This window comes from Anolis sagrei, chromosome 4, assembly GCF_037176765.1.
Source record: "Anolis sagrei isolate rAnoSag1 chromosome 4, rAnoSag1.mat, whole genome shotgun sequence".
Classification (NCBI taxonomy): domain Eukaryota; kingdom Metazoa; phylum Chordata; class Lepidosauria; order Squamata; family Dactyloidae; genus Anolis; species Anolis sagrei.
In genome coordinates, this window is record NC_090024.1 from 165,269,952 (window position 1) to 165,284,696 (window position 14,745).

Below are 14,745 nucleotides of genomic sequence, written 5' to 3' on the forward strand. Positions count from 1 at the left end.
GGGTAGAAATGCATGAAATAAATAAATAAATTTGCAGGGTAGGGGCAATACAAAAAGTACAGAGTCAAAACCATTTTGATTTTAGAACAGAGGTGGGCAACCTCAGTGGCTTCGTGGGCAAATTTTCTCCCCCCCCCCTCTCTGGGGACTATTCAAACTGGCTCATATTAAAATAGAAAAGGCTGTGGGCATAAGTCTAATTGTGGTTCTGCAAACTAATACTGTTCAGTATTTTACAGCATACTTTCTAACTTTCCTAATTTGACATAGTCGTGATTAATCCTATGTTGTCCTATTTTTTCCACTGCTTCCAACTTTGACTATTCCTTAGCTGTCTCTTAGCTGTATGTGTTTTCATCTCTGAAATGTTGGAGAGTATGATCTCAGCCGCCTTCAAAATCTCAGGACATTATCACACGAGGTACATAACAAGAGCTGCATCTTCCCCAACCATGAATGGAATTGCTTCAATCACACAGCATTGTCCTATAATCATTCCAACCCAGTCTACAATTCATCTCTAACCTGTGCTTTTTCCAAAAATAGGGAACTCCTGTTTTAAGTCAGCTAAAGTGCTTTGAATGTGTTCAAAGTGTTTTCAGCTGTACGGTAAATCCCAAAACACTTCACCAATGAGTTTGGAGACTGGGATGGGTCATTGTAGGCATCACTTTGGACTGCTCCACTCCCCATGGTCATACTGCTTGTCATTTTATTTCTTGGCCATCAAAACTAGAGGAGCTCTGGCTGCAACACCGTGACTGTACTATTTTGCCCCTGGACAACCCCCCTGTTGCAGCAGCTCCACTGGCTGCCAGTCTTGTTTCCGGTCACAATTCAAAGTGCTGATTATGACCTTTAAAGTCTTAGACAGCTCAAGTCCAGGCTATTTTGCTGACTGACTGCATCACCTTGTACTACCCTGTCCGGGCCCTGAGATCTTCAGGAGAGGCCCTTCTCTTGGTCCCACCTCCATCTCAAGCCCAGTTGGTAGGAACGAGAGAGGGTCTTTCTTCTCAGTGGCTGCTCCCCGACTTTGGAGCTCCCTGCCCAAGGAAGCCAGAATGCCCCCTCCTTGCTGTCCTTCTGGTAACGGGTTAAAACCTTTTTATTCAGATGGGTTTTTAAAGATGACGGTTTTAAAGTTCAATTTAGGGGTTGCTGTGGTTTTCAACTTTGAATAGGTTTTAATGGTTTTTAACTGGGAATTTTTAATACTGTTTATATTTAATCCGGTTTTATTGGTTGCATATTTATATATTTTAAATTATATGCTGATGCTTTTATGTTAAGCCACTTTGAATCTGGTAAATAATATGGCAGAGTTAAGACTGTGTGCTTTAAAAATAAAGCCATATACAGTATACTATCTGCTACCTAAAGGACTTCCCTCACTCCAAAACACTATGAAGTTCTAAAATTACCTCCCTTAACTACTGTTTCTCTGCTGATTTTTTCACTGTACATGTCAAAGAGTACTTTCAATGTGTACTGTTATATCTGTTCTTCAGGAGTGACTCCCTTCTCCTGTTTCTCTATAAACTTACGTGGAATCATTGTCCTTTTCTTTCTTCCGTATCCCAAAGGCCTTCCTTGTACGTTTTTTCAGTCCTGTAGAGACAAAAGAGGAACACACATTTGGATAAATATGGTGATTTTAAAAATCCATCATAACCTAGTTTTAAAAAACTGATCTAGAAGACAGCTTCATTTTCACATATATATAAAATTAGGACACCATTCTAAGTGACAAAAATACATCGGAGTAGAAAATTAAAAGTAAATGTTTTGTTAGATGAGAAATACATACTATTTAAGGCTTTTTTAAGAAAAGCATTTTAGTAGTTCTGTCAGTCATTTAGAAAGTTTAAATCTCCAAAACATAAACCTATGTGCATCCTTACATGATTGCTCTTATTTGCAACTATTTACACCTATTAGGGTTCCCCCCACCCCAAATGATAAGCAAGGTTAAAGCATGAAATCACATAAAATAGATCATATGCTCTAGAACAGGGGTCCTCAATTTTTTTAAACCAGGTCACAGTCTCTCAAACTGTTGGAGGGCCGGATTATAATTTGAAAAAAACATGAATGAATTTCTATGCACACTGCACATATCTTATTTGTAGTGCAAAAACATTTAAAAACAATACAGTAATTAAAATGCAGAACAATTTTAACAAATATAAACTTATTAGTATTTCAATGAGAAGTGTTGGCCTGCTTTTGGCTGATGAGATATGATTGTTGTTGTTGTTGTGTGCTTTCAGGTCATTTCAGATTTAGGTTGACCCTGAGCGAGGGCCACGTAAATGACCTTGGAGGGCCGTATCCGGCCCCTGGGCCTTAGTTTGAGGAACCCTGCTGTAGAAGGTTTAATATATTGTGCAGCTTCTGGAGAAGTAAAAGGGGGGATTATTATTTAACAATATATATTAATATGTTGATTTTAAAGTATTGTATATTTTCTAGCTTCTCAACAGAGTTGAACCTGCTACCTTGCACTACATCTCACACAAATCTCCTGAGACATAACTAGGAATCTGAAGAATAGCCACAAATTGGGAGATGTATGCAAACACAGACTCCTTTTGCCTGTTAATTAGTTTTTTTTAAAGCCCTTTTCTCTTGCAAAGGAAAATAAATTAAATTATTGATAGGTGGGCTGCATCTCAAAATAGAATCACAGAAACATAAGAGTTGAAAGAGCCCACAAGACCTTGCAATTGGATGCAAGGTCCTTTGCAGAAACAGCCTATATAGTGTCAACTCTAACAAGAATATTTTACAAATCTGTGATGGTTAAACAACAAAACATTCAAACGAAAGGTAGTTTGGACATCTAGTTCCTCTATCATACATTTATTTGAATTAATTTCCCTCTCACTGTACTGCCATCCCTTCTCACACAATAGGTTATTATTATTAATAATAATATCTATGTATTACAAATATACACTTGATCACATCTACCTACATCATTTTCAGCAGATAAACCATTACTAAAGAAGACTTGTGAAGTTGTATATATTACAAAAATGTCAGAAGAGAATATCTTGTGCTATACTTCTCTGAGTGCAAGACTGTTGCTAAAGCTATATCTGTTTATTTCATCCCTGGAAGCCAAACTAATCAACTGCTGCAAAAATACACCCACATTTTCAGCTCCTATCTCTACTCAGCCTGTGCAGCTCTAACATCCTGTGGGGAAAAAGTTATCATCAGCACAACTCATACCATAGCCAAGTAATAATCTGATGTCATAAGCACTATTTATAAAAAGGATGCTTAGTCAGACTATTAGACTACTCTATTGCAAAAGCTAAAAATGAAACGCACACCTTGAGCAGTCCTTCCTATCTCAGTCTGCACTATTCACTTATTGCCACATAACAAATCTAGGTCTGCTTTGGTACGTTATCTTGGCAGTCAGCAAAGAGCAGTCTTGGCTCCCTAATATGCAATAGAAGTTTATGTAAACACAAGACTGTCACATTCACACATTACATTCATAGATGAAATGGCTAAAATACACACATATTGGGAATATAAAGCTTGAAGCAGCATTTTGCATGTAAACTATTTTTTCACTGTATTTCAGGCTCAGCATACAATATAATCCCATGCCAAATTCATACCTGATGCCTAATGGCATGGCATCTGTCTTTCATATACTTCTACTAATCAGACATAAATGGGGACTCTTAACCTTACAGCAGGAAGACACTATTTCTTCTTAGAGAACAACAGAGCATGGAGTGAATAGTCTGGTTTAACAACTAAGTATGTCTCATTTTGGAGGTAAATCTATGAAGTGAAGAATGGTATTCATCTCAAAATCCTCTTGGTGTTGGACTACAAGTACCATTAACTTTCATTAACCCTCCTCCACCATGATCACTAGCCAGGAATACTGCAATCTGATATGTCTGCAAGAGGGGACTAAAGTGGTACTTTAAAGTACTAACATTCTCCAGAGAAAACACTAGTGATTAAAAGTTAGAATGGTATCAACCAGTATGTTCACTTTCCTTCAGAAACATGCAGGAACACCATACTTCTCTCTTGGTGCCCTGGAAATATTATACAAGCACACCAAGGTCAATTGTTCAAGTCCAGGTCAGGGTTGAGCACCCGCCATTGGCCCCAGGTCACTTGCCCACTTAGCAGGTCAAAAGCAGAAATGCAAGTAGATAAAATAGGTACTGCTTTTTGCAGGGAGGTAATAAAGGCACCCTTAAGGACACTGACTCGAGGAAACCTCACCCCCCCCCCCCCCCCGTGGTCATAGTAAAGCACAGCCTCCAAGATGCCAGAAATAACTTGGGGAAAACTGCTTTTATCTCTGTTATGTTGTCTGTCCTTGTTATTGTATTATCAGCATTAAATATTTGCCATATGTGTGTTTTGTAAAGCTGCTCTTGAGTCCCCTTGGGGTGAGAAGGGCAGGGTATAAATACTGTAAATAATAATAATAATAATAATAATAATAATAATAATAATATCAAGTGTTGCCATTTTTTCCAAGGTTCTGACCTTTTGATCTGGAGTTGGTAGCTTAAGAGGATAAAAATAACATTATTTCAGACAGACCAAAACCTGGCTATTTTTTAAAACACACCTCAAGCATCTTCAAACTGGTTTCCAAGCAGAACAACTGGGTTTTTTTTCCATCAGTTTTCAACAATGGATTTGTTATAGATACTTTAATGCTGTGAAACACAGGACCCTTTTTTAGTAAAGAAATTATCTTTGAAAATGCCTGCAATACTACGAAAATGCTGAAGAATCAATCTCTAGATACAGTTGCGTCTGCAATACACCCAAAGAGAAAGTATGTATAAGCTATTGCCCTGCAAATAGGAAGTGACATTTAACTATAAGAGAATGATCACCTTTGGGAATTGAGACACTGAAGGTAAGCCAGTAATGCATAACAACCTGAAGCATAGAGCAGCTGCTTCACTTGACAGTAAAAAAAGTACAAAAATAATTAACTATAAAGTAGTTCTACAGTGCCTACATAAAACAGTGCCCTATATATGCATACACAAAATATCACTAATAAAGTCAACAATGAGACAGGCCAAGTATCCGGTATTCAAAATTCTTAAAACCAAAAATATTTTGGATTTCTTCAGATTTTAGAATAGCTATATTTGCATTGACGTATACAGCTATTCCAATGAGATAACTTGGAGATGAGGATCCAAGTCTAAACATGAAATTCCAATTACAATCATCCCTCTACATTTGCAGTTTTGACTTTTTGGGTTTGATTATTTACAAGTTTTATTTAAAATATTCACTAGGAATCTCTAGATCAATGAGATTTTAAAGTCAACTTCCTCTGATCATGCTAGAACAACTGGACATTTCTAGGAATGTATTGTGGAAGGCTTTCATGGCCGGAATCACTGGGTTGTTGTAGGTTTTTCCGGGCTATGTGGCCATGTTCTGGAGGCAATTTTTCTCCTGACATTTCGCCTGCATCTATCGCAAGCAGAGGTAGACTGCCTTTTCTAGATGTCCTAGTCATCCGCAAACCAGATCAACAATTGGGTCACACCGTTTACAGAAAATCCCCACACACGGATAGATATCTACATAAAAACTCCAACCATCATCCAAGTCAAAAAAGAAGCACAATTAAAGCCTTGGCAGACGGTGCAAAAAGAATCTGCGAACCCCACCTCCTCCAAGATGAACTGAACCACCTAAACTGGGCTCTACAGGCCAATGGATACTCCACCTCAGACATCAGAAGAGCTGCAAAACCGAGAACAAGCCACGGGAGTAAAGATGAAGATCCACCCAGAGGAAAAGTGTTCTTGCCATACATCAAGGGAACCACTGACCGCATAGGGAAACTGATGAGGAAACACAACATACAAACCACTTACAGACCCACCAAGAAAATCCAACAAATGCTACGTTCAGCAAAGGACAAGAGGGATCCTCTCACCTCTGCAGGAGTCAACCGTGTACCATGCAGCTGTGGACAAGTCTACATAGGGACCACCAAACACAGCACCCAGACACGCATCAAGGAACATGAAACGCACTGCAAACTACTCCAACCAGAGAAATCAGCCTTAGCAGAGCACCTGATGAACCAACCTGGACACAGCATATTATTTGAGAACACAGAAGTGCTGGACCACTCTCACAACCACCATGTCAGACTACACAGAGAAGCCATTGAAATCCACAAGCATGTGGACAATTTCAACAGAAAGGAAGAAACCATTAAAATGAACAAAATCTGGCTACCAGTATTAAAAAACTCAAAAATTACAACAGCAAAACAACAGAGGGGAAACAAACAGGCACATAAAATCACTCTCAACAAAAGATTCCCCCCGGGCACTTCCAAGCCATTGAATGCTAATCAAGGTGATCAGCTGAAACATTCACAGGTAGCCCCAGCAGACAAAAGTCCTTTGTCTCACCCATGTCATTCGACAGATATATAAACCAATTTTTCCTACTTCCAACAGACCTCACTACCTCTGAGGATGCTTGCCATAGATGCAGGCGAAACGTCAGGAGAAAAATTGCCTCCAGAACATGGCCACATAGCCCGGAAAAACCTACAACAACCCATTTCTAGGAATCTTTAGATCCTCTCATGAAATTTTATTGTCAACTTCCAGAAGAGATTGACCAATGGGTCATGCTGGAAAACTCTGAAATTCCTAGATTTAAAAAATAGCAATTTACCCATTCATGTTTGTTTGTTTTTTTACTTTCACTGGGTTCCCGTGTCCTAACCCCAGCAAATGTAGAAGGCTGGCTGTAGTGAACACATTGCTTGAAATTAATTGTACACAATATTTTCAAATAATGTTGTGAATGAAACAAAGCTTGTGTACATTCACTCACTAGACAGCAAAGGTGTCACTATCTCAGCCACCCATGTAGAAAATTTAGAATTTAGAATTATTTTGACATTCCAGATAAGAGATGACAATGCTTGTATATTTCATTTGTTATCAGCCAAATCAGCTATCAAAAGACTTATTGTAGATTAGCAAAATGCTCTTTTGGGTAAGGAAAAATAAACATGATTTTGCCGTATACTAGAAGGCCTAACAAGTTATCATTGCCAGAGTGAGAAAACCAGCTGCAACCAGTTCCTAGTTGTCATAAAACAGTGGCGAATTTGATGATAAAGGACAGTAAAAGATTAGACCATCAACCGAATGATCACTGCAGCTGGACAAAGCAAAATGAGAATTAGGATTTATTCTCTACTCTGGCCCTACTCATTCTACAAGCTTTCACTGTGGGATGTCCACTCCTGATCTCCCACTTTCTTTTTCAATGAAATCCTTTGCCACTGAAAAAGAGATAGAGGAGTCCTAATAAATAAGCCAATAAATAAACACAACAAGACAAATGACACAATCAAGTATCTTTCGATCATACATGTCAAACACTAAGCCCATGTGCCAAATCTGGCCTGCCACATCATTTTACGTGGTCTACAAGGCTTTCAATGCCAGGGCAACATAGTTACATTTATACTGTACAGCCTTACAATTACAAACTGCCCCTTTGAGGCAACCATAAGGCTGATGTGACCCTTGGTGGAAATGAGTTTGATATCCTACTTTAGATCAAGCATTTGCTCTTCATCCTGTGAGACCTTCAACACAATGATTCCTATGTCATGAATGTTAAATTAATGGTTCATTAAGGCGAGATGTTGCAGACTACAATATTAGCTCATATAAGATGTTGTCAGGATTTTGACCACCTAAATTATGTGGAAAAAAAAACAGGAACTCTAAGAATGGAAGATGAACATTTTTTCCCTAAATCATGTTTAACCTTTTTAAAAAAAGATTCTGGTTCCTTCCAGATGTTCTACAAGTGGAGTTTTATTCACACAACATTTCCTTGTGTTGTCTTATGCCCCAAAATCTATTCCAAGCGCCATATCATAAAGTACTTAATTACATCTTTGTAACCTAGAAAATAATTAAAAACAACTAATTATTTGTAACTTCTGTGCTGCAATCAAACAGTTATTTAGAGAACTGAGATATTAATAAGAGGATGCGTGAAATTGCATTCCATATATCAGTATGGTTTCAGATCTCATAGTGGTATATTTCTGTATGCTACTGAAGAGCTTAGTGATGCATTTCCCACCTAGATTCCTATACTTTTATTAGCTGTATTTATGAATTGATAATAAAAAAGAGCATCATTACAGCTTTGTCTCTTCCTATGGCATTCTGTGCAATGACGCCCCTGCCCAAAAAAACCCATACATAATTGTATACCAAAAAAACCTTCATCCAAAGCTCAAGAGGCTATTCCTGAAGCTCCTACATAATTCCACATTACAGTAATAAATTACTTGGATGGAAGCTTACTATCCTTAGGAGACATAATACGAATTAATTATTCCTGTGTGAAGCATTCAATGTGAAAGTAGACAGTATATATCCAGGCATAGAGATTGCGAACATCGCTTGACAAACTTACTATAGAAAACTGGACTTCACCAAGGAAATATTTTTGTGCTGCCACCTACTCCACGATAATGAGGACAGTGATTCAGCATAATTCCGTATAGCTAATTGTGAGATATCTGAAGTGACATGCTAATACAGCATAAAACACACAGGCCTGCACTAAGAATGTTTTCATTATTACATTATTTTCCCCCAGAGCATTCTTCTTTCTCTCTCAATCAGTTACTTTTTATTTTAAACACGTCTGTGAATTGCAGTCAACAAGTTACTCTAAAATATTCTGTATCTGTCAGCATTAGCTGAGCTCCATAACAGATTATTATATAAAACATTCCTGACCTGTGTATTTCTCTCAGCATGCCAAAGCAATCAGTGTGAATGTACACTTGGTTACACACACACTTGTTTTTATCCTTAAAAAGCCTACAAAAAAATTACAAATGCAACAAACCCAAACCAGATTCTGAAAACAACATTTGTGCAATCCATCCCCTAAGTATACTGGTCAACTACCATCAGCTTTGGAATGGCAAAATTAAGAGTACTGATGGAACTGTAAAAGTCACCTATCCTTTTCTTATATCAGGAGCTGCACATTCAGAGGGCAGTTCTACACAGATACTTTATCTCGTGCCGATCCAGAGTGTTGAATTCCAGATCATTCAGTGGTACTTAACCTGGTTCGGCAATGCCAGGCAGCCCCCCCCCCCCCCCAACGTCAACCTCTCCTGTTCTCAATGTAGGAACAGTCACTGAACATGACATTGCTAGTGTCTGTCGCTTATCACCTGGAGTGACATCGGCTGGAGTGCCAGAACGACATGGAAGGTAGGAGAGGGGAGAGGAGGAATCTCTCCTCATTTTCTTCTACATTAAGCATCCTGAGCCTGTGTTAACCCAAATCAGCTCTGTGCATTGATTCCTCCTTCTCCTTCATGATAAAGTATTAGTGCAGATGTACCCAAATTTTGATTCAGTTGGCACTCCCTATTTTATACTATGCCATCTTGTTCTCTAGTAGGAATCAATTGAGGAGATATTCTATTTCCCGTCCCCATCTCTGGATGCTGGATTCCTCATGTCACTAGTGCTTCCACTCTCTTATTAATATAGTTACATGTAGGTATATAAGGCAAAATTCTTTGCACATTGCGTCTATCAAATGAAAGCTTCTCAAACAAGAAAAAAATATCCTGATAAAATAGGGCGATTGAAAGAACACTGGCTTTTGGAGAAACATGGTCAAATGATCAAGCCAGTTTCCAGTTTCCTTTGTAGTTAGAGGACTGTTAAAAGGTTCTATGATACAGATGGCACACAGACAAAAGAAGAGACCGGGCCATAATGCTAACATTAGAAGTATGATAGGGAATTGTTTTGATCAATGTTTCCATAGATATCTAATTAATGTTTTCTCTTTATAACTCTTTTCATCTTCTATTCATTTGAGTTACATACTACATGTTAGGTACCATAATTGCCCTTGGATGTTTGTGAGGGTGACCAGGATAGAAAAATAATACAGGAATTTGGAGTTTGTGGGAGCAACAACACTCTTCAGTAGCAAAGGCTAAAGACCTGATAAAACTACAATTCCCTTGATTCCCTAGCATTGAGCCATGGCACTAATATGTTAAACTACATTACTTCTACAGTGTGATGCATCTCCAGTTAAGTTTTCAGGTGCCTGTTTCTATTCATAAAACACAAAATGTATATGCATTCCACTTATCTTCACCACCCAAGACACAAGTCTGCCCAACTTTCAGACAAATTGGTTAAAGGGTTCTTATTTAAAAGCCATTGTTACAAAGCGTGGTCCCAAAATGTGGAATTATAACAGAATCGCTGGCCAGGGTGGATGAATCTTATGCGAAATAATCCAAGAAATGTAATAACCCAATTTGGAGAAAGTGTTACAGGGAAGGACTAGTATCTAAACTAGTAGACTCATATTTCATTTTCCACTTCCCTATGAGTCATGAAAAGTGTTCATTGATTCGTTTTCATCTTTTTTAGAAATTAAAGAAATAGTAACTTGATGCCACTTGATGTCCCAAATTTTACGGTTTGTCACAATCTAGAAATAGTCTTAAAATACTGTCTAGGATCAGGCAGGAGTACTTCCTTCTGAAGCTTTGAAGAATTTATGGTAAAAGCACATACAAGAGGCTCTCCACTTTGGTTCTTTGCAAGATTAAAAAACCTATGTGTCAGGTAGTTTGGTAATAATATGGATTAATGTTTTCTCTATAAAAGTTCACTTGAAGCAAGTATATCAAAACTAGCATCTCCTAGGATTGACTGACAGTGAATAGGGTATGTTAACATGAAGATGTTAAGCATGTGATTTGGCCTGCTTATCATTTCAACATCTGAGAATGCAAGTGAAATTTATAGATAATTTTAAAAAATGAATTGAAGAAAGGGTCTTTCCATAAGAAATAATCATTGCTTTTATGTGCCTCAAGCTATAAGATTCCACACAATATCTCAAATGCAGTACAATGTATTTATCTTTTGTTATCTAGAGCTAAAGGAAGGGAAAGCATTATGTTACTCTTTCCATCATATTTCAATCCATTTTAAGATATGATCTGGAGAATTCTAATATGTGTTGGTGAAATTAAGAGCAATCTAGTGAACAGCAGATGTTCTGCCTTGCTAAGAGGAGTAAAATAAATAGTGAATTGGAACCTGTCTTATCAGTTGAAGATGAATACGTGATGCAAGTTTACAATTAGAAATCTGGAACAAATAAATAAATTTTTAACACTATATAAAAGATAGAAGCCAAAAAAATCAAATAATGAGTACTATAACAGAAAATTAGTATTGATCAGCAAGCAAACAAAAATCTGAATCCTTTCATGTATTCCTTGCAAGCGTTATTGCAGAAAGCAGCAGGATGCATAAAAAATATATTTGCTGCTGATCTCAGTGGAAGGCCTTTATATCAATTAGGTATCCTAATCCAAGTCATTTTATTGTCATTTTCATTTTTAATTATATACACTTAGGGACCCTTCCAAGTTCTGTACACATATCAATATACTATAGCAAGAATGTCCTCCACTATTCATATATTTCATATATGCTTATATTGGCTTGGGCATAATACCTGTCTCCTACCATTATTCCTTTAACTAATACGAGTATTTATGACCATTGCCAAGAATGAACATATTACTCCATTATCATACCCACATGTGTTTTGTTTCTTTTACAATTCACATTACCTTCTCCCCACCACTTGGTATATTCAGCATGACTGTCCACACATGCCCCATTCCATGCATCTGGTGACATGGACTGGAATCTACAGAAGCTTATACTAGAAATTTATTTTTCTCAGTCTGCTACGAACTGTTACAAGATTCCTTTATATCTTTTTTATGCTGCAAGGGGCTAACACAATTGTTTCTTTGAATATTAATTTAAGCGGGTGTGTAAACAAAATATCTTTAGAATATATCAACTGCTCTTTAGGATAGGATACAGCTACTAGAGCTATATTTCAGCAGTATGCAATTCCTTGGATTTAGAGGAGTTTTAATCAGATGTGTACTGTACTCTGATTCTGAACTTGATAGCAAACTTGCAGATTTTCAAAATGATTTTTACATTTAAATAGGCAACACATCCTTTCTTATCCGTTAAACAGGCAACTCTCCATAGCTATTATTAGAAACAGACATTAGCCGCAGTTGGACTCACATGAACTATCTAGAGTAATATTTAAGGGTCATGGTGCTCAAAGTCAGAAGGCACTTCCATAGAATTCTAGAGGACACATATCCTCTTTTGTGAACTCCCATTCTGAGAATTTCACTACTGCCTGAGTGCAAAGGTCTATTTCGGGTCAGAATTTTCCATTCCTCAAAAATCAAAGTCTAAGTTTTGGAGTGCTTGGCTCATGATGACTACTTTGTTTTGCTGATCTTGTACAACTAGTTAGTTCATATAATAAAAGTACAGCTTTTCCCATGGGAAACATGGCTGACAGCTATCACCTGCAAAAAAAAAGAAAGAAAGAAAGAAAGAAAGAAGGGACCCCACAAAAAACAAAAACAAATAAAAAACAAAAAAACAGGGGGGGGGGCATATGAACTGGCTCTCACTTTAGAGTAAATTGAAAAAGATGTTTGAGTCCTGTAATGTTCAGATTTGGAGGAAAACCTGTGGTGACAGTTGGGAGACTTAAAAAGTCTAATTTGTTAAAAATGTCTCTGGCTTTACTAGCAAACCTCTGATGCAGAGGAAGCAGAAGTGTTAATTATGTATACATTCTATTATGTTTGCTCTGAATATTAAGGTTTTCGTTTAGATAAAGCAGGTGTGTTTTTTGTGAGCCATCATTCAATGTTTCTTTAATAATGATGACAGTTAAGTGATTGGCTTAATTCTTTGTCATGGACATTGAAACTGTATATTTAATGTTGCATTTTTAAATAAATTACATACTGATGAATCAGCTGAGCAGTATCTTAGGAAAAGGAGAAAAAACAAAGAAACAAAAAATTCCAGGAGATTTGGCTTTTGCTTACAATGAGATTTTTTTAATGTTATGTTCATGGACTCAGTAGCTCACTTTAGCTCTTGGTACATGACTAAGTAAAAGCAGTATAACTGAATTCCAACATTGTCTTGTAAACACTCTGATTACAGTTATTATCTTTGATTATCCGCAATTAGCTTGTAGCCAAGGAGGGAGATATGGAGGCTCTGCCAAACCAAATGTTCCTCTAGCTTCCCTTACTAAAGCTATGGCACCAATCCCACTGTCCTGCCTACATGCAGTTTTTTTTTTGTTTCCTGGTGGATTAAGTAGAGCCAATTGTCACTTGAATATACTGTAATGAATTCACAAGTACCACATTTTCCACCTTTTTATTCAACTACACTGGTCACCTTAACAGCGTGTTTAGGGTAGATTCTCCTCTGTAATGCAAAGAATCCAGCTCACACAACACCAATATGGGATAAAAGGACACATCTTTATTTGTTACAGCTGTAAATTGGGTTGGCTCAAGGCCTTGGGTTTGGATGCAGGCATTGACCAACCTGCCTGTTGATCGATAAACCCAATACTCCCAGCCTGTTGCCAAAACACCTGGGATGACAGAAAATGAATGATGCATGCCTAAACCCCTGTTGCCAGTGATAGCCTCTGGCCCTTCCAGACAGGCCCTATATCCCAGGATCTGATCCCAGGTTTTCTGCTTTAAACTGGAGTATATGAGTCTACACTGCCAGATAATTTGGGATAAACAGAAAACCTGGGATCAGATCCTGGGGTATAGGGACTGTCTGAAAGGACAGATGCCTAAATGCTCCCATACCCAACCAGAGAGAAGAGTACTTCAGTCCATTCCAGCCAGTTCTGCCAACCATAAGACTGAATCTCCCAAATTATCCTTTGGTGATTGCTTTCAAAGAGGAATGCCTTCTCATGTAATGTTTCAGAGTATTTTTAAACAATAGCCTTTTCAAAAGAACTTTAACAATAAACTTGATTGATTCTGAAAGCAATAGCTTCCTGAGTCACTTTCCACTGTTTCTAAAACTATTTGTCTGACTTCAGATTTACATAACATTTAGTTCTGGGGGATGGCCCTCTGCAGTAGCTAATTGATTACGAAATGTGAGCCATTAATAGCAAAGGAATGAATTTAAATTTCAGAAATGGACCAGGAGTTATTATTTAGTAATATAAACTTCTAGAATTTGATATATTATCCTATTTTTAAAATATGTTAGTAACCTGTTTGTTGCACTGGATCAATTAAAAAGGCATTTTTGTCACTATGCATTTTTTTTAGATAAGTGCAATTCTACATGATCAGAATGACTACAAGTAGTCACCCAATGATTTTTAGCAGCATTTATTTCACCAATACTTCTGCACAGTTTCAAAGATCAGGGTTGCTTGTTTGAAGGACCTTCTGAATAAATCTAATAATGTTTACCAGTGATAATTAGCAGAGTATAAAATATGGGGAAATTAACTTGATAATAATGCTTTCTATCATACTTACATTCTTTCTGCAATGGTGACTAGTGCTATCCAAGTTATTCAAAATGTTAAAATTTACTATTTTCCTCATAAACAAGAAAAAAGAGAAAAATCAGCAAGAATATTACAATTGCTGTCAATATTCCTGGTTTGCCATGTTCACTGTAAGGAAAGTGATTAAAAAGAAAGATGCTACCTGAGAAGTCCTGTCACAGTTCTGTATTTCTTTCTGTTCTT

At 37.3% G+C, this 14,745-nt stretch overlaps 1 protein-coding gene across 18 annotated transcripts in view; it reads right to left on the reverse strand.

Moving 5' to 3' along the window:
• SGIP1 (SH3GL interacting endocytic adaptor 1) overlaps positions 1–14,745 on the reverse strand; it is a 137,686-nt gene that overhangs the window by 90,446 nt on the left and 32,495 nt on the right. For all 18 annotated transcript variants that reach the window (XM_060773696.2, XM_060773694.2, XM_060773692.2 and 15 more), the window contains exon 2: positions 1,548–1,611. In XM_060773696.2, coding sequence (XP_060629679.1) covers positions 1,548–1,611 — 64 coding nt within the window. The remainder of the gene's footprint in view (positions 1–1,547; positions 1,612–14,745) is intronic.